The sequence below is a fragment of the Cygnus atratus genome, chromosome 3, assembly GCF_013377495.2.
Source record: "Cygnus atratus isolate AKBS03 ecotype Queensland, Australia chromosome 3, CAtr_DNAZoo_HiC_assembly, whole genome shotgun sequence".
Classification (NCBI taxonomy): Eukaryota; Metazoa; Chordata; class Aves; order Anseriformes; family Anatidae; genus Cygnus; species Cygnus atratus.
The window spans coordinates 102,788,094-102,806,160 of NC_066364.1; the positions used below are offsets into that span (position 1 = coordinate 102,788,094).

General features: G+C 48.4%; 1 protein-coding gene across 1 annotated transcript in view; it reads right to left on the reverse strand.

Annotated features, from left to right (window-relative positions):
* ITPKB (inositol-trisphosphate 3-kinase B) overlaps positions 1 to 17,541 on the reverse strand; it is a 59,685-nt gene extending 42,144 nt beyond the window's left edge. Inside the window, exons 1-2 of the mRNA XM_035562465.2 lie at positions 17,236 to 17,541; positions 14,851 to 15,961 (exon numbers count right to left, since the gene is read on the reverse strand). Of these exons, the coding sequence (XP_035418358.1) occupies positions 14,851 to 15,801 (951 nt within the window). The 5' untranslated portion in view covers positions 15,802 to 15,961; positions 17,236 to 17,541. The remainder of the gene's footprint in view (positions 1 to 14,850; positions 15,962 to 17,235) is intronic.
* Positions 17,542 to 18,067: the final 526 nt, after the last annotated feature.

Genomic DNA, 18,067 nt, shown 5'->3' on the forward strand with positions numbered 1-18,067 from the left:
GTAAGAGTCAAATGCCACCTGCTGTCCTGGGCCCGTGACACACGTCCAAGCAGGAAGTCAGATTTTGCTTTACTCGAGTGTGGGCTTTTTGTTTCAGCTGGGGCAGGGAGGGAGAGCTGGCTTTCTCAGTGTGTTATGGTAAAGCAGAATAAATTAAATGCTCTTCTGGCCTTTCTTTCCATTCACCAGATTTCTCAACTCAAGGAAGAAGCTATCCCAATAGTGCATTTGCCCGCCCTTGCAGCTTTACTGTGAGCCCTGCCTTGTTTTTGCAGCCCCCAGGTCTTGCAGTCAGGTGGCTGAGACTTCAAACTTTCATTTTTAAAAAGAAAGCACATTTATAACCTTCTAGCTAAGGGAGATATGACTGTAAAATCAACCCAAGTGTAAGTAAACGCACAGAAATCAGAAAAACAAACACAGAACTTGCCCCTGCCCACCCCACCAAAATAAATAAATAAATAAATAAATAAATAAATAAATTGGTGGTTTTCAAGGCAATCCTCATTATTTTGAGAAGATCCATCCTTCAGTAACAACAAACTACAGCAGGACAGGAAAAAAGCTTACAAATCTTCCCACTGCAGGTAAAACCCAGGATTTCCCCAAGAACGGAAAAGCTATTTCCTACAGCTCCTGACCAAGAGAAGCTGCTGCTAAAAGGTTTGCTGTCCTGCACCACAGCATCTGTTTTGCACCCAAACCCTCCCAATACATGGAAGTAAAGGGGTCAGAAGACAGTCATGGTAATTCCCAGCAAAGGCAGCTCCAATCCAGACACCAAGTGATTGATCCCTGCAGAGGAAACAGCATGAAATGTCCCAACAACACAGAAAAGCAGCAAGGGACAGAAAACTCGGTGATGGTTCAATATAGAAAATGTGCCCATTCCTTCCCTTCTGGCTGCAGCAAAGCATCTGCTAGCTGTTTGTTTGCTTCCCGTTAATAAATCAGTTGAATGAGCCCAGTGTGACTGTCAGAGGAGTGAAAGTCTGCCACTCAGCTGTGTGTAAACTCCGGCTTTTCTGAAGATCTCTAGATCAGATTTCAGGGCCTCATGAGTTTGGGTAATTTTTCTAACTGAGGTTCCACATTACGTCTTCCGGAGAAGCTGCCAGTTATCTACAAAAGCTACAGCTCTTAATCATTTGATACCACAGGTTTCAGGTTGAATCACAGCGAAGTGTGGTTGACCTCAGATTATAGTGAAGTCCTCGCTCCATGGCATTGCACTTAAGGATTGGCGAGCACAAGAGCTGGAGGGAGCATGGCTTTCTTTACATCAGAGCTCAGCCAAAAACCTGGGGGAGAGGAGATGCTCGGGTCAGGCTGCACACAAATTAAATTGTGGGGCTGCGGAAAGAAAACTCTGAAATTTCTCATCTGGAGCCATTTGGTTTCATTTTGGGTTATGTAATTTCTAATAACCCTTTCTCTTTTCCTTTCTGAATGCGTTTTGATGCCGAGGTCAACTTTTAAGTGAAAAATGCCATTTTGAATCAAATCTACATTTCAAATGCTTGCAAAACATAAACAAACCATTCCCAAAATGAAACATTTCATTCTGAAAGTGTCAGAATGACACACATCGCTATTTTTAACATCCCACCCTCTTCCCCCACCTCTGTATTTTATTTTATTTTTTTCTAGACCAGAAGTATTCAGGAAATGTGTTTGAATTTGTGAATCATTTTGACTCCCCCTCCCCCTTGACATTCACTGGAAAATTTACTCTTTGCCAAAATAACTGTTCTGCCAGCTCCTACGATCTCCTGTCCTGCTGGAGTTTTTCTGGACAGGACTGGTGGTCAAGATGTCTTGGGGAGACACTACAGATGCTCCTGGGGTACAAGCAGAGCTGGAGGGCAAATCACAGCGTCTCTCCAGGCAGCTACAGGTTCTGTGCCATAAAGCAGCCCTGCCCTCCATGGTGCAGCCTGAAAAAGCCCTGAGCCACCCTCTCCGGAGACCAAACGGGGAGTCAGCCTCTGACAGAAGCCACCACACAGACGGAGTTCCTCAATGAGGCTGGGCTGGCTTCCGGATAGTGGGGGAGAGCGCAGAGTTTTGGTTCTCTTGGAAAAATTTTAAACTCAACATCAGGCCTCTGAGGGCGGATGGGGTGTGCCAGGGCTTGGAGATGCTTCCATGCAAGTTCACGGAAATTTAGGCTTCGAGGTAAGCGTGACTGCACTGTGGCTCGCAAGGCAATACAGACACTTGATTTTTCACAGCCTAGTGATTTGCAGGACAATTTATGCCTTTGCAATGTGAGTGTAAATATTACTGCTCTCATTTGTGAGTGTTTCGCTCCTACCCTGAAACTTCTAGCAAGTGGAAAATTTGGATCGCTCTCTCTCTCAGTCCTCACATCCAACCTATCTGCAAGCCTCTCAGCTTTTTCAGAATAATATCCCTGACAGAGCCTTTCCAACTTACACACCCAAGTAAAATTCACCTCCAGGGCTCATCATCTCAGCTCTGAATTTCACATCTCGATATAGCCCTGCAGACTTGCTCTGCAAAGATCCATCAAACCCATGGCTGAAAGATGGCTTTCTGAACCTGTCATCTGGCCCTTCTGCAGCTCTCTCCACCTTGACTCCTTCCCCCAAGGTGCATCAAGTCTCGGTTACTTGGCTTTTCTTTCCAAATGTGATTTAATCTATTCCCATCACTAATTTCAGTGCTGAAAGGTCAACTCCTGCGTACACTTAAGCATGAGATCAGCCTGTACTCAACAGGCACCTCTGTGTGTTCTCCCCCTCTGGGAAGGGTTCCCATCCAAAAGAACAAACCTGGGATGTGGAAGTTTTTAGGCTGGCCAAAAGCTCCAAGACCCAGTACTAGAGCTGGTCTGGCTGTAAAATACAGGAATGGCCAAAATCAGCACAGGTGGCACTGTGCTACCTCTGCATTGCCTTCATCACTGGCCTGTCCCCTGATCAACGTTACGGACACTTCTGATGAGCCAGACTCCCACGTTGCCTTCCTCAGCTCGGAAAAACCATTCCAGCACCAGAGAGAAACATGAGAAAAGAGACCTGAGGAGAGAGGCCAAACCTTTTCTCCTCAAATGAGATGTAGATGAAGGGATGCTAGCAGTGAAGGAGCACAGCTATAGCCATTTGTTTTAACCTCCTGTGCAAGGAGGCTTCCACAAGAGCCAGATGACATTAGCTGCACTCTTCTCTGAGAGAGGGTCTGGCTCAGGTTGGAGCTGGTTCTCCACCCCTTTGTCTTGAATGTATGAGCTTTAAGCACACTGTTTTTTTTAGTGGTGGCACATCTAGGTCAAAAACTGTGATATACGGTTTTTGTGAAGGTGGCAATGTGACACCTGACAGGTAATTCTGTGGGCTTTGCAAAAAGAATAGATCAAGGTTAGATCTCACTCTGTTGAAAGTATGGAAGGAAAATGCAGGATTTGTCAAGCAGAAAGAGATAAACTGGACTGGGAACATTGTATATACAAATTCCTAGGAGAACATTAAAACAATGGAGCTGGGAGAGCACACTTGTCAGGGTTTCTTTTTCAAACAATTGGTTTCACATACACTGCCTTTTAAAATATAACAGTAATTCAGGCGGATAGAGATAAAATACAATTCCAAGATCTCATTCCTTTGTTTCCCTTATGGACACCCTCATCTCTACCCCAGTAAGACATTCCTATCATGAAAGTGCACGATGAAGGGCTCTCAGCTCTAAGTAAATAAGGCTGTGAAGAGACAAAAACTAAAAAACTTTTTTTTTTTTGAGGCTGCTTGACAATTACATTTCTGAGTTCAAAGCTTATCTACTAGTGGCAGCTGAGACTACCCTAAGCAGCAGGAATGGGCAAAGGGGAGAGGCTGCAAGGGGTGCAGCTGTGTGCTGGGAAAGGACTCGGAGGCCAGTGCAGTGCTGGCAGCTGTGAGAAGCACCAGCACCTCTGCCTGCCCCCTGTACCAGTAGCCACTACCTGGGCAGCACGCACTTGCTGCTGTCCCACACTCCCATCTGCAACAGCTCCCAGTGGTGGAAATACTACCCTGGCTCCCTCAGGGTCACTTTGTCTGAGTACTGAGGACAGCAGAAGGTATGAGGCGATGCTGAATGAGCCCCAGTGGAGTTAAGCTGATGCTACACATGGATTGAAAAAAAAAATGTTTCAACCTATGGGGCCTTATTCAGGCTCATCTCTAATTATATCCTAGGATCAGGCTTTGAAACCAGTTCTGTAGTCCTCAGTAAGGGTAACTTTGCAGTTGTTATTTTTGTTCCTTGCCAATCTGTTGTTGGATTTTCCATTTGACATTATTAAGGGATTAAGTTGTTTGTCTCATCATTTTTATCTGTCCTGCCGAATTTCCTACAGACAGACTTTAGCCAGCCCAGAGCAGATAGAAAGTGGAAAGAAAAAAACAAACAATCAAACAACAACAACAAAAAACTACAACCCACTTTCAAGATACAATTTTGGTTCAGGATTTGTTCTTATTGTTTAAATTTATTACTTTGGATATATAAACTTTGCTGACTCCTTAAATCTGGAATGTATTAAAGAAAGCATTAGGTGTTACAACATGTTATTGTATTATAATGTCCTGATTCGGCTACAGCTGTGGAAGAAATATATAACAGGAGATCCTGCAGAGTTATACATTTTAGACTAAGATCATCAGTTGACATAGAGAAGATAAAAACAAATGTAGCTGAGCCTGGAAAGAATGTTGCTAAAATTGGACAAACCTTTAACGTGAGTAGCCCAGGGGTGCAATAACTTTGCCTGAAACTTAACAAAACCCACCCATATAAAACATACCCAGGGAGATTGCAGATCGGACTCTGACCTGCAGTCAGCCAAAAAAGCAAACCTGACTTTTCCTCCCTTCCTACAGATGCAGGTTTGAATGGTCCCTGCAGTGTGTTAAATAGATATTGCCCATAACAGCACACATAACACACACAGGCGTCCTGGACTATTGTATTTAAGTACCCGCTTACTAAAAATGCTTTGAAAACATGTAGCTCAATGGGATAAAAGCTATTCTTCCCCCTCCCCACAACACCTTGTCAAAGGATGGCGGCAACAAACGAGGCCTAGCAGTGAGCCGAAGACGAGGCTCTGCTCCTGCCCTTTTAGCGAGCAGTGGGAACGGAGACCAGCAAGGAACAAGAAAAAAACATTCAGCCTTAAATACAGTTTCCAGAAAATCACCCTTCATATTTCTGTTTATAAGGCTCCTGTCCCCAAAGGCTGTGTGCATCAGTGGACAGAGCCCGTGTGGGGCCTGCTTCTCTGCTTCATGAGTTCAGTTTCACATTGGACTCGGTGCAAGATGTAACTGGATACATGAAGGGGAGAGCAAGGGGAAAAGTGATAACGGACCGAATCTGCAGCACGCTCCTGCTGGCTTCAGCGGAGCTACAACAGCTTTTATCAGCTTTTTATCTGACCCTAACAAAAGGAGCGAATTGTTTAGCAAAGGAAGAGGGTTCTTTGATTCTATCTTGCTGCAGATGAATTGCCCAAGCAAGGGCAAAGGGACAGGAAGCGAAGGGGGAGGAGGGGTGATGCTGAAGGTAGGTGCTGCCGTTGTTGAGCTCTCTGCTAACCTCCACTCTGTGCCACATTTCTGCCTTCTCCCTGGCGTTACGATCCTACCGAGAAGTTGTGCCGAGTGTTCCTGGCGTTGGTCTTCATTCCAGCAACGCCCAAAGCATTCAGGCTGAAAGGAGTTTTGTAACAATAAAGACTGCAGGATAACTGCAACACACCCCCTCTGCTTCACAGTCTGCAAGTCCCATCTTCCAAAACGCCAGGTACAAGAGTTAAAGCGAAGGATGAAAACCCAGAAGCCAACAACGAAACCCTTATCAATTCAATGAGGCCCACGCCACAGGAACTACAGGTGCTGTCCTCTCTGCAAACCAAATACACGAAGCAAACAGTGAAGAGAATCTGATTCTGCACTTTGAACCAAACCTCATTAAAATGTCTGTCAGCATGGCACTTCAGAGCCCATGTAGGTCTCTCTGGGGGAGGACGGATGCTTTACTATTACTTAAGAACCGCAACAGTGCTAAATGCTAATGCAGTTCCTGTTGTGTACTGCTGATCAGATAATGCACTGTACTACAAGTTGTTTGAAGTGCTAAGCACTTACTGTTTTACCCCCTAGCTCTCCTCCCCAAAGCAATCGCTGTGTTTTGGCTAACAATGTATCACAGATCTGAAGGGAAGAATTGAAATCCTTCTACCAGGTTGTGTCGTTTTACACTTCATTAATGAAAAAAAAAAAAAGTTCTTTACTATTAAATAAATAAACAAACAAATAAATAACTTCTTTCTTCTCATAGCTGAAATGTATGACAACATTGAAATAAATATTGTGAGAGAGGATAAAGGCTAATATGGGTCATAGCATCCAGCAGCTGCTTCAGACTTTAATACTGCTGCTCAATGACAAACTACAGGCCGGAAAATTCCTTCTGCAGTCACCACAACCCACAGCTGACTGTGGTAGAAAGGGTCTCCCTCCACAGGCACAAAGCTGCAACAGAAGCTCTCCAGTGCTGAACTCCCACCACGGCTGGGAAAGAAGAAGCTGCGATCTGCATCTCTTAAAAGCACCCACCAAATCTGAGTGCGGACTGAAACTTGCAGCTGGAGACCCTGAGATTATAAACATACCCACACCAACTTGTGCTGCTGGGCGATCATCCCTGTTACAGAGCAAATCACACATTTTGCTGCCTAAACACCGACTGAAGAGCCAAATCACAGGCACTTTCATTTGAGGCTGATAGACCTCAGACTGAAGCGGGTTTCTGATGTACTTGCAACTATTGTGCGGGTTATGCATGATGTGGATTTTTACATGTATGAATATGAATGAAATTCTGACAAATGTTATAAAATACATTTATGTGTAGTTTAGGAACAGATTCCTGTCTTAAGCACACTCCTTGGCTAACCCTAAAGATACCATCAGAGTGAATAGAAAAGAAAGGTACCATAGGAGGGGATTTATCCCGAGGAGATATCCAACATGGCTGAGCATGATGAATTCTGTCAAAGGGCCACTGCAAGTGACCCAGCAGGTATTGAAGCACACATTGCCCTCAAAGTCACATTCGAGGATACAGATTAGGCTGCTAAGTCACTTGGTGATTTGCAAATGTTAACATTCAGTTTTCACCGTCTGCTAAATATTAACTTGTCTTTCTTAGAAAGCTTGGCTGGGCTTCATTGGATGAAAGCAGGTCAAATTTACTGCGCAAATTTTCCTACCGGTATAAACAAAAATAATCTCTAACAATTACAGAAGACTAATCTTAGCTGAAGTGACATTTAACATCACACATAGATGTCATTATTCCTCTAGTGAGTTAGAACAGATTTACATGTAAAGAAAACATTAGCTCAGCGCGGGCTTTCAGTCACTGCATGGCATGCAAAAGTTCAGTGCTGCGCTAATATTTTCTTCTTATGCAAACCCAACACATTATAGAAATCATATGGAAAACATGAGACAGCTGCTGACTATTGTTTTGATTGCTTTTTGTCTTTGCAAGGCTCTAAAAAGTTAAAGACAAAACTGTGAAGTTTTCACTGATCCAGGAACTTCATTCTGTGGACATTCAGCTTAATGCCCTAAGAGGTATTAAGGGGTAAACAGCAAAGCTCCTGACATCTGTGATTCCCATCAGAAGGGGACGAAAGGTGGCTGTTTCCAGAGCTGGAGACCCTAAGGATGATGAACATCATGCTTGTTCTTGTCTGTTTTTTCATCTCAGAAATGTTTTGGGCTTTATTCCATTTTTATGAACTCTTTTAGTGTGAAATTGTTTTAAAAACAAAATATGCAAGAGACATCATCTGTGTTAGCAAGTAAGGCATCTGCTATGTGCCATGTCACTCCTGTGCTGTCAATCATGGAGAATGTTAGCAGAAAAGAAACCCTTCCCAATTAGCTTAAAAGTGTTGATGAAAACGGGTCTGAAATAGCACCGCTCATCTCCCACTGGGTTATGGCACCATCTTCACCTAGCCTCTGTGGGTGGGAGCCCATAAAAAAGCTGCTTATCTGCTGAGAAGGCCACATGAGTAGGTAGAAGATAAACTACCAAAGACAGAGCAGTGCTTTGTGAATTCCCAGGAGTGCACAGACTCAGTCTAAGAACAGCCTGAATCTCTGCCCAGCCTGCCAGGCACTGGGTGGTCCTGATCTTGTCCCATGCTGTGCCACCAAGTCTGCTGAATGTGGTGCTCTGAGCAAGGAGAAGCAGAGGTGCCTACCTTATTCTCCTCTTTCTCTGAGTCTTCCCAGAGCAGGGCTGAAAGAGGCTCCATCCTTTGGCACTTCACCTGGTGGGCTAAGCATCTTCCCCTGCCAGCCGCAATGCCGTGCACACTACTTAAAAGTACACGTTACGAGACTAAGAATAACTTCAGAGCAAACAAGCAGGGCCCTAATATGCTAGACATTGTATTGATATTATATTGGTAATACCACTCAAGCTCATCACCTTAGGAGCTTTTAATATAACCATGGCAGGAGGAAGGAGCAAAGTATGTAAACAGAGTGAGCCTAAAGACATATATTCACAGGGCTTGCATGCATCACCATAGCCATGTGTTCATGGTTTCTTTTACACAGAGACTTCCTGATCATAGTCGCAGCTATGAAAGGGAATGAAAGCACATTTAATTTGATGGATTTTTATAGAAACAAACCGGGAGTGTTGTTGTCAGCTTACACCTTGGAAGATCTGAAAGAGAAATAAGCATGGGTCCCACAGGCCCTTGGCTAATACTAATCCTATCTAAACTTGGCTCTTCAAATATGCTACAGCCATTGTGAGTCAAACAAACAAATCAATAAAAAAATCATCTGTCAGCAGCAGTGCCATTAGCATTTTCCAAACACTCTTGTCATTTTGCACATGGTAATGGAAGTCTCTTATCCTAAGCAAGCTGTTCTGCCTGCTGAAAGGAACAGAGGTTTCACAATGTACCAGGAGTTTCTTGATTACTGTTCAGCATATATCCCTGTGTTTTCACAGTGGTGGTGGGAAAACCAGAAAGAGGAACACTGTAGTATCTTCCACTATTTTTCCAGGAGTTTTGTTGTTGTTGTTTCCTACAGTACATACTGGCACAATTTCTGCATTTCTTTTGACTCTTCTTTTGCTTTGTTTCTAGTGGCTAAGGAATTGAAAAATTAGGGGATTTAGGGGATTTGGCTGAGCAAGGATCTGCTGCTCAAACTGAGGTGAAGATTGGAGGCAGTCTGGGCTGCAGCGATCATACCCTTGTTGAGTTTGTGACCTCGAGGAATATGGGCCTGACAAAGAGCAAAGTCAGGACTCTGAACTTTTGAAGAGTGACCTTCCAGCTGTTTAAAGACCTAGTGGATGAGATCCCCTGGAACACTGTCCTTAGGGACAAAGGAGCTGAACAGAGCTGGCAGCTCTTTAAGGACACTTCTCTTAGAGCACAAGAGCTCTCCATCCCCATGTGAAAGAAATTGAGCAGGGAAGGCAGCAAACTGGCATTGTTGAGCAAGGGCCTGCTGGGCAAACTGAGGCACAAAAAGGAAATTCACGGGCAGTGAAAGCAGGGACATGTGGCCTGGGAAGAGTACAGCCCTTCCAACCCAAGCCGTTCTATGATTCTATGACTCCCAGGGGATGACTGTGCCCACCTTGCCGAGCGTTCTAGAATCACAGAATATCCCAAGTTGGAAGGGACCCACAATGATCATCAAGTCCAACTCCTGGGTCCACACAGAACCACCCGAAAACCAAACCCTTATGTCTTAGAGTGTTGTCCAAATGCTTCCTGGACTCTGCCAGGTTTGGTGCTGGGACCACTTCCCTGGGAAGCCCGTTCCAGTGCCCAACCACCTTCTCAGTGAAGAACATTTTCCTTATATCCAACCTGAATCTCCCTCATCACAGCTTCATGAAATTCCCTTGGGTCCTATCACGGGTCACCAGGGAGCAGAGATCAGCGCCTGCCCCTCCACTCCCCTCATGAGGAAGCTGTAGGCCGTGGTGATGTCTCCCCTCAGTCTCCTCTTCTCTAGGCCGAACAAACCAAGCAACTTCAGACGCTCCTCATATGTTTTCCACTCTAGACCCTTCACCATATTTGTAGCCCTCCTTTGGACATACTCTAATAGTTTTATATCTTTCTTAAACTGTGGTACCAAAAACTGCACACAGTGCTCAAGGTGGGACAATCTTGCCCCTCAACCAGCTAGCAATGCCGTGCCTGATGTACCCCAAGCTGTGGTTGTCCCTGCTGGCTGACAGGGCACACTGCTGGCTCATGTTCAGCTTGCTGTTGACCAAAACCCGCAGATCCCTTTCTTCAGGGCTGCTGTCCAGCCTCTCATTCGCAGTCTACATATATAGCCAGGGTTGCCCCTTCCCAGGCGCACAAACCAGCACTTACTCGGGTTAAATGTCATATTGTTGGTGATTGACAAATCAGCTCTCTGATTTGTCAAGATCTTTCTGCAAGACCTCTCCACCCCTGATGGAGTCAACAGCTCCTCCCAATTATTATCATCTACAAACTTAATGAAAACACCTTCTTGTCCTACATCCAAGTCATTTATGAAAACATAGGAAAAAACTGGCCCTAAAATGGAGCCCTGCTGAACCCCACTGATGACTGGTCGCCAGCCTGATGTAACCCCATTTACCATAACCCTTTGAGCCCAATCCATCAGCCAATTGTTCACCATCATATTATGTTTTTATCTAGCTGTACGCTGGACATTTTGTCCAGGATACTGTGAGAAACAGTATTGAAAGCTTTGCTAAAATCCAAAAAGATTCCTGGCTTTCCTTGGTCAGCTAGGTGGGTGACCTTGTCATAAAGGAAATTAAAGTTTGTTAAGCAGGACCTTCCCCTCATGAACCTGTGTTGGCTAAGACCAATGATCACGTTGTCCTTCAGATGTTTTTCAGTAACTCCTAGAATAACTTTCTCCATAATTTTACTAGGCACTGAATGAGACTGACAAGCCTGTAACTACCAGGGTCTTCTTTCTTGCCTTCTTGAAAATTGGAATGACATTCGCCAGCTTCCAGTCAAGCGAGACCTCTCCAGATTCCCAAGACCATTGAAAAACAATTGAGGGAGGTCTCGTGATGACATCAGCCAGCTCTCCGAGTACCCTGGGATGAATCCCATCAAGCCCATTGACTTATATGCATCAGATTAGATCACTGATGATGACTTACTGTAATAACCATCATTTGAATATATTTTTCTAAAGGAGTACAGTCAGATTCCAAGACTGGGGCCAGTTGTCCTGCTGCTAAGTACACCTCGGTCTATCAGCTACCCCTTGGGAAGAGCAAACAGGGTCTCCAGAAGCAGCCAAGCTCACAGATACAAATTTTTCCACTGAAGTTAGTCACAGTCATAGCTAGAATGGGGCTTCTTTTGGGTGTGAAATCCCTTTCTACTAGGCTGCCATCTTAGGCTATTTGTGCCACTTAAGAGTTGGGATGAGGAGCACCCTCTCACTTCCCTGCACATCCAACCTGCACAACCAGGCAAGAGGGAAGAAGCCCTCCCCCAGCACGATACATGCTGTGACAGAGACAGACATCCTTCCAAGAGCTGCTTTTCCTGGCTTGCAGTTAGAGAAACACGTACTTTCCTCAAGCTGCCCAGGTTGCTGTTGCAAGGATTTGCAGCAGGGCTGCTCTGCAGCATGTCAAACCGTGGTGTCCTCATCCAAACATGCTGCCCGGACAGGCCATCCCTCCCACACAGCCCACGAAGTGTAATCCCTCAAGCATCATTGAAACCTTGCAAGCATCAATAAACAAGCATGGAGCTTCTCCATCACCAGCCCACAGCCCAGGGAAAGCCACAGCTGCAAAAGCTCTTATGTGGAGGTTTACTCAGACCTTAAGTAGACTTGCAATTAAACATCAGCAAAACATCAAACTGCTCTTATTGTCTGTGTACTTCACAAGTCCTTTATAATCATGGCATAGTCACTATTTTCTAATGCTCTATGGCCACCATGCACCAGAGAATGCACCAGGGACATGCAACGTACTGAATAAAGTGTTTCAACAAACCGGCGTGGAGCCTGTATCAAATTGGGTTATGGGGTCAAAAAAAAGTGGCCACACTACCTCCCTTCCTTTCACTAGGCAACATCATTTTCTTCTGATGACTGTCCAGTTTGTGGACCCCACTGCAAATGCAGTTTCCTACCTGAAGTATAAACAGAGGACAAGTCAGCCAGAGGGATCTGCCTTTTCCCCAGGAACACCAGGAGGAACTACAATAGACAGCCGGACATCCCTAATAGACTGGCTAAGCTAGACGGCATCCAGAAAGGAAGGGCAGAAGCAAGCAAGAAGCAAGTTTATCAAATCTATAAACATGCAATAGGAGATGTGCAGTGCAGAACATATTTGCAGTGAGAATGGCTTTCCTGCAGCTCATCGTGACCTCTCCTCTAGGTACAACAGTCCTTCCCTGCACCAGCAGCAAACAGGGCAGACCAGCAGGGCTCTGCCCCTGCCCAGCATTTACCTACTCAGCTCAGAGGAACGATGTTGGTTTCTATTTTCTATTTGGGTCAGAGCAATCACAAACGTGAGTAGGGATTGGGTGAAGAACTCAATGAGAGCAGCCCTGCAGAGAAGGACTTGGGGGTTCTGGTGGACAAAAAGCTTGACATGAGCCAGCAGTGTGTGCTTGCAGCTCAGAAGGCCAACTGCATCCTGGGCTGCATCAACAGAGGGGTGGGCAGCAGGTGGAGGGAGGTGATTGTCCCCCTCTGCTCTGCCCTTGTGAGGCCCCACCTGGAGTGCTGCATCTAAGTTTGGGGCCCCCAGAACAAGAAGGATGTGGATCTGTTAGAGGAGTTCGAGGCCAGGTTGGATGGGGCTTTGGGCAGCCTGATCTAGTGGAAGGTGTCCCTGCCCATGGCAGGGGGGTGGAATTAGATGATCTTTAAGTTCCCATCCAGCCCAAACCATTCTGTGATTCTATGGGCCAAGGTCTCCCGGAAGCACTTATTTTGACAGAAAAGCACAAGTTGTGGAGACAGCTTCTCACACATTCTGTCTCGTTACACAACTCATTTCCAGACAACATGTGTTGTTAAAAGGAAACAGTGAGTTCACAAAAACAAATGAGTGTGCAACCTGAGACTGCTTCGGTAGCTGTGTGTCATTATGGATTTAAGATGTTGCCAACCAGTACACACAGTTGGGTGTTATTTATATGAATCAGCTTTGAATTGCTTGGCATTCGCACACAGTCCTGCTGAGAAGTTGACTATAACCTGCCAAAGCCAGTGATCAACCCTGCACGGGACCTTTGGAGACCAGCGGAAAGCATCTTTGCAAATTAGCCCAGCCGCTCCTGCTGAGACGACTCCAGCACTGAAATCCTGAATCGAATGCACCTCCTCAGACTTCCTGACACATTTTGGATCAGTTCTTCAACGTGTTTAGCTTGTAGAAGTCCTACTGAGCCCAGCAGAATTACTCAGGTCTTAGACCCGATCTGATCCAGGCCTACTGGTGATACAAACAAGCTCTGCCTGTCCGCTGCCGAGCCACTGGGCTGGCTGAGCTCACTGTAGGCCACAGGAGGCTGCACAGAGTCAGCCTGAGACCCCGGGAGGCTTTCCACAGTAGCATCAGGGATGATTCTGCTCATCGGTGAACTGTTTTCAGCAGAAAATCAGTGAGAACTGGCATAAGTAACATTCATTTGTTCGGAGAATAGAGCAAAGATTACTACAGCTCGTGCACATAAAACCAGCAGCATTTATCAGCAGAGGGATTACAGCAGCTATGAAAGGGAGAGATCTGATTCATCTGTCAAGAGCCCCGAAGTACAAAACTGTCTGCAAACACGGTGAGCCACAGACTCCTAACTTCGTTAACCATGCTTTTACTCAACTGCTGCTCCATCCTAAGCAGAACTGAGCCTGAGTTCTTGGAAAAGGACAAAGCAAATAGAAAAGCAAATACGTTTATTTCAGTCTGCTGAGTGTTTTATAAACCACAGCGTGTCAGTTCTTCACAAGTTTGATACCTTAACTCTACTTAGGTATTTCTCCGCTCCAGGCTTCCTCATGTAATTGAGCTTAGCAACTGAGTTTCACTATAATGTGTCTATGGAAAGTTAAACACAATGAACCACATCACTGAAAGTTGACGGGCCATTATCAATCGCTTTACAATTCAGGAGGCAGTGGGCTGCCCTGCATTTTTCAGAGTTTTCCAGCGTGATCTCAAGCTTCAGCACTGATCTCAAATCAAGGTAATATCTTGCATCCAGAATATGGGAGAGCCCACACTCTGATCAGAGAACCTCATGACAGCTGCCCTGCACTGGGATAAGGCAGTTCAAAGCCTTCCAGATAAACAGCGTGACAGCTTAGAGCAAAGTATGCTCTGTATGGTGCACTCAGACACGGAACGAATTCCCAAAGCGATGCAACAAACCCTGTGAGTGCCTGCCTTTAGAGAATGCCTCCAAGCCCTCTCCTCCACAGAGACCTCTTTGCTTTTGAGGGTAATATGGCACTGATGCTTTATCTCTGTTTTAGCCTCTACAAGGACTGCACAGCAGGATGAGTGTCACTGCTCTCTTCCACGAGCTCGGCATTTTCAGACTTGCGACAGGGGTAAGTTTTTCATGTGAGAGAAAGCAAGCACCTCCAAGCAAATGCAAAGTTTCTCTGTGGACCTCTGCTGCAACCTTGGACCCCTGCAGTGGCCGTGCCTGGGCTGTGAGGCATTGCCCAGCATGGGGCCATTGCCAGCCTGTTCCCCACCTCCCCAAAAGTGGTCACTCACCACTCGAGGCTTCTGCTGGTCCAGGGTCTGCAGGAAGGCTGGTGTTTGGTCCAGGGTGCGCTCGGGGTCACTGGAGATGTCCTCCTCTGACTCCTCCCAGGATGATGAGAAGCCAGTGGAAGAGGCTGAGGATGATGAGAGCTTCCGGACGGGCAGGTTGCTGGGGGGCACGGCACCCGCCTCCTCCTCCGGGCCCCCCAGGTCCGTGATGATGACGGCAGGGATGCTCCCACTGATGGCTGGGCATCGGCCCTCCAGTCCTGTGGGGGCCACTACCATGTCTCCTTGCTGCTGTCCAGGCCCTGATGGCTCCAGAGGGCTGCTACCCTCCGCCTGCCCCACAGCCTGCGCCTCCATCATCACTAGGCCCCCCAGGGACCCTTCAGTGCTCGGCTGCCTCAGCACCTCACCAGCATCGGGGTCCTTGCTCTCCCCATAGGCTCGCAGCCGGGGTCCTGTGCCAAGCCCCACCGCTGGTGCTGTGGGGCTGGCAGGCCGCGGTGAGGATGGCCAGGGCGAGGACGGCCGAGGAGAGGATGGCCCAGGGCTCCATAAGAGGTGGGCAGCAGAGCTGTGCGCCTGGATGTGTGCCTCAAAGAGCCCCACTTTCTGGTTCACTTGGACATTGTGCAGCTCCCGCTGCAGGCAGCGTGCCACAGGGGAGCCTGGCTGCCCATCTCCGTCCCGGCTGCCCCTCCGTCCCCCAGGGCTGCCCAGCTGCTGCGGGGGCTCCTCAGGCAGTGGCAAGAAGAAAGCAGAGCCAAGGCACGGCGTGCGGGGCGGCACAGCGGCTGGGCTGAAGACAGGGAGTGAGTGGCAGCCGCCGGGTGTCTCCGGGCTCCTGGGCAGGACTTGTCTGGGAGGAGACGGTGTCTTGCTCCCACCGCTTGTCACCTCGCTGTTGCTATTCATCATCACCAAGCTATTGAACGCATAGCAGTACACAGCCATAGTAGTCAGCCAGGGTGCACAGGGAGGCCACCACCACCGCCTCGGCGCTCGGGCTCAGCGGGGCTGCCGGGGGTCTCTCCACACCGGGAGTGGCAGCATCACCAGCAGGCAGAAGGGGAGCTGGGCTGGCCCCGGCACACAGCTCCATAAAATGGAAAGCCTGGGGAGAGAGAGAGAGAGAAAAGTGGTGAGAGTGACTCTACTCCCCCCTGAGTTTGCCCTCTAGCTGTGTACACCGCTGGCTAAACCCTTCCCTTCCCGGGTGGCCCCTGCTGCCACGGATCCTGAGGACGCCTGCGTGCATCCCGGTGTGCTGCCTTCAGGAACATGGGCCACACTGGTCACCTGAAGAATATGAGCCAAGGGGAAATCAGTTTGGAGGCTGCTTCCCCTCCTTCCTGCCCTTCCTGACACTTCCCTAGGCTGTCTGTTGATGAAGCCACAGAACTGGTGTCCAAGAAGATACTGCAGAGTCAGCAGCTAGTCCCACAACAGAATTGGGGAGTTACAGCCAACTAGTGCGAACTTTTGAGGTAGAAAAAAAGTTGGAAGCTTCTGAGTATCTCTCCCAAAAGGTGTCATTTTCCAAATGAAAGAAAAAACTCCAAAGAGCTCAAATTTGCTACCTTCTGGTTTGTCACCTGTGTCCAACCACGATCCAGTCTCGTGCACGGATTTCCGTTCAGTAACTGCCTGCCCAGTTTTGTACGTTATGGGACCACGTCTCCACTAGCTCCTTACCTACCCATGTACAACAACATCTTCACATATGCCCTGTCTAAGCGTGTTTCCCTTGCACACACCTGCCTTCTGGGATGCCGACTGCTGCAACCACCTCCAAGTTACAGTCTGGGTCCCACGTATGCACATGGCTGGTGGTGTTTGCCCTACTGTGAGAATGTGCATGCATGTAAGAGAGGCTCTGCTTTTGTATGCGGCCATCTGTGCCCCTCTGTACTTTTGTGTGCCTTCCTTTGTGTCCGTTTATTCCATGTGCTGCTGGAGCCGCAATCCTCATGCTATGCCAGGGAATGAGGAGCCCATAAAAACGCAGGCTGACTGGGGGTGCGGGCTTGTTTACACACACGTGCTAACCCTGGCTGTGGCTGCACACTTCTTTGGAAGTACCTGTGTGTGATGCTGGCACCCCTGCGAGGACCCAGGCAGATAAATGCCAACAGGTCTAGGCGCAGTCCCCAGTGTCTCTGTAACCAAAGGCTCCCCATCACTCCAGGCACCTCTCTGTGGCTCAGGAGAGCGCAGGCTGTGCGGAACCTCCCTCCCCACACGGCCCCCCGGCACCGCAAGGCGCTGGGACACATTTTGGGGCCGGGACAGCCCGCCTGAGCCTCCCCCATCCGGGGGGGAAGCATCCAGCCCCCGGTCCCCTCCACCTCTCCCCTCCCTCCCTCCCTCCCCACCACCGCCCCGTACCTGCCTGCAGGCTCCGCGCCCGCCTCAGTGCTCGCCGCCCGGCAGCGCCCGCAGGCGCCGGCGGCCGCAAGGCGCTGCTGGAGCCATCCCCGCGGGCACGGGGCGCGGGGCGCGGCCGGGAGCCTCGCTGTGCCCGCGGCTCTGCTCGGCTCTGCGGGGAGCTGGGGGAAGGGAAGGGAAAGGGAGGGAAGGGGGAGGCCGCCGGGCTCCCCGCTCCGCCGGCTCCCGAGGCTCCGCGCCCCGGCCAGGTCCGCGGGGCGGCCGCGGAGCCCGCTCCCGGTGCGGCTTTGGAAATGCGGAGAGAGGAGGAGGAGGAAAAGGGAGAAGAGCCGAGAGAAGGAGGAGAGCAGAGAGGGAGGGGGTAGGAAAGCAGGAAGGAAGTTGTGAGCCTGTCTGGGGTTGAACTCAGCGGAACAAGTTTCTTTTTTTTTTTTTTTTTTTCTCTCTCTCTGCCGCTTGGCAGGACCGCTGGAGGGAAACACTGAAAAAAAAAAGTTTCCATTGTTAACTAAGAAAAAAAAAAACACGTTTCGGCCTCTGTGGGTTAAAGATACACGATCCATTTTCCACCCCTAGCCCCAGAGCACGATGTCTGCCTCAGTGCGCGTCTTTGCACCCCGAGCCCTGCGTGAGGCCTGGCCCCATGGCCCAGGGGTCCCGACAGCCACCGCCAGCAAGGCAGACGGGGGCACAAAGCAGACAGGAATCCTCATGTGTTTCACTTTCCAGCCACCCTACTGGCCTTGGTATCCTGCCCCTGTGTACAATGTTTGAGGCAAAGGCTGGTCCCTACACCCATAGGAACAAAGGCCTGGGGGTCCCTGATGTCCCC